The sequence below is a fragment of the Ictalurus punctatus genome, chromosome 18, assembly GCF_001660625.3.
Source record: "Ictalurus punctatus breed USDA103 chromosome 18, Coco_2.0, whole genome shotgun sequence".
Lineage (NCBI taxonomy): Eukaryota > Metazoa > Chordata > Actinopteri > Siluriformes > Ictaluridae > Ictalurus > Ictalurus punctatus.
Window position 1 is genome coordinate 2,047,501 of NC_030433.2, and position 1,001 is coordinate 2,048,501.

The following is a 1,001-nucleotide window of genomic DNA, read 5'->3' on the forward strand; positions in this document are numbered from 1 at the left end:
GACATTTGTAATATAGCCAGTCTACAGAGGTAAAAAAGTATTCAAACACATGTGTATTCATAAAATGTAATGCACTCTAACGCATTAACATACCTCTCAATCTGGTGCTGATTGAATACAGCCGATTTTAATGTACACAGCTCCCAGTGCTTCTCTAGAATGAATTCGTGTGTTCATTTATTTATGGCTAAATTGTAGACGCTACATGGTATACACAAGAAAGGCATATGAAGACAGATTTAGACAATATTATTCACAATTGACATTCAAGTGGCACATTCAGGAACAAAGGTTTTGCGCGTGCAAATGGCTTCAGCTGCTCTAAGTAGACTAAAGATGAGGAGCGAAGCAGTTGTCATCGTTCAACAGCGACACAAACTTAGCCGAATTAATCCACAAATTGTGAGTAATCCACAACGACAGGGATGGTGATAAATCCTCGCATCAGACGCTCTTCAAACGCGCGTATTACCCGAGGAGCACCACGGCGCGCGCTACCACCATAACAGACCCTCGCAAACACCTCCGGCTTACCTGAAAAAGTCAATTTTGCAGTAAAGTTTGCCATCCCTGGAGAAGCACTTCTCGGTCAGGTTGCAGCTGCACTCGCAGCACTGCACACACTCGGCGTGCCACGCGCGGTCCAGCACGTTAAGTAGGAAGCGGTCCAGGATGGGCCTCGCGCACCCGGCGCAGTGCACCATCATCGCGTCGAGGTTCCCGCGAACCACGCGGACCGGCAGCTTGACTTCCTCAAACGAACACAAGGATGCTAAATATTATTAGTATTATTTAAAAAAAAAAAAAAAAAAAAAAAAATATATATATATATATATATATATATATATATTAGATTTTCCTTTCCACTACTAGAAGCGAACAACCGGCACACTCTTGCTCCGCTGCGTTATTTCGCATCCACACATCAGGAGCCATAAAAATGCAATAATAAAAATATAAAAATAAATAACAATAATAAAAAAACACCACACAACAACAAA

The 1,001-nt window shown here is 42.0% G+C and overlaps 1 protein-coding gene across 1 annotated transcript in view; it reads right to left on the minus strand.

The window, feature by feature from the left end:
* The window catches only part of lhx5 (LIM homeobox 5), a 16,137-nt gene extending 15,381 nt beyond the window's left edge, over positions 1 to 756 (minus strand). Inside the window, exon 1 of the mRNA XM_017493200.3 lies at positions 535 to 756. Coding sequence (XP_017348689.1) covers positions 535 to 707 — 173 coding nt within the window. The 5' untranslated portion in view covers positions 708 to 756. The remainder of the gene's footprint in view (positions 1 to 534) is intronic.
* Positions 757 to 1,001: the final 245 nt, after the last annotated feature.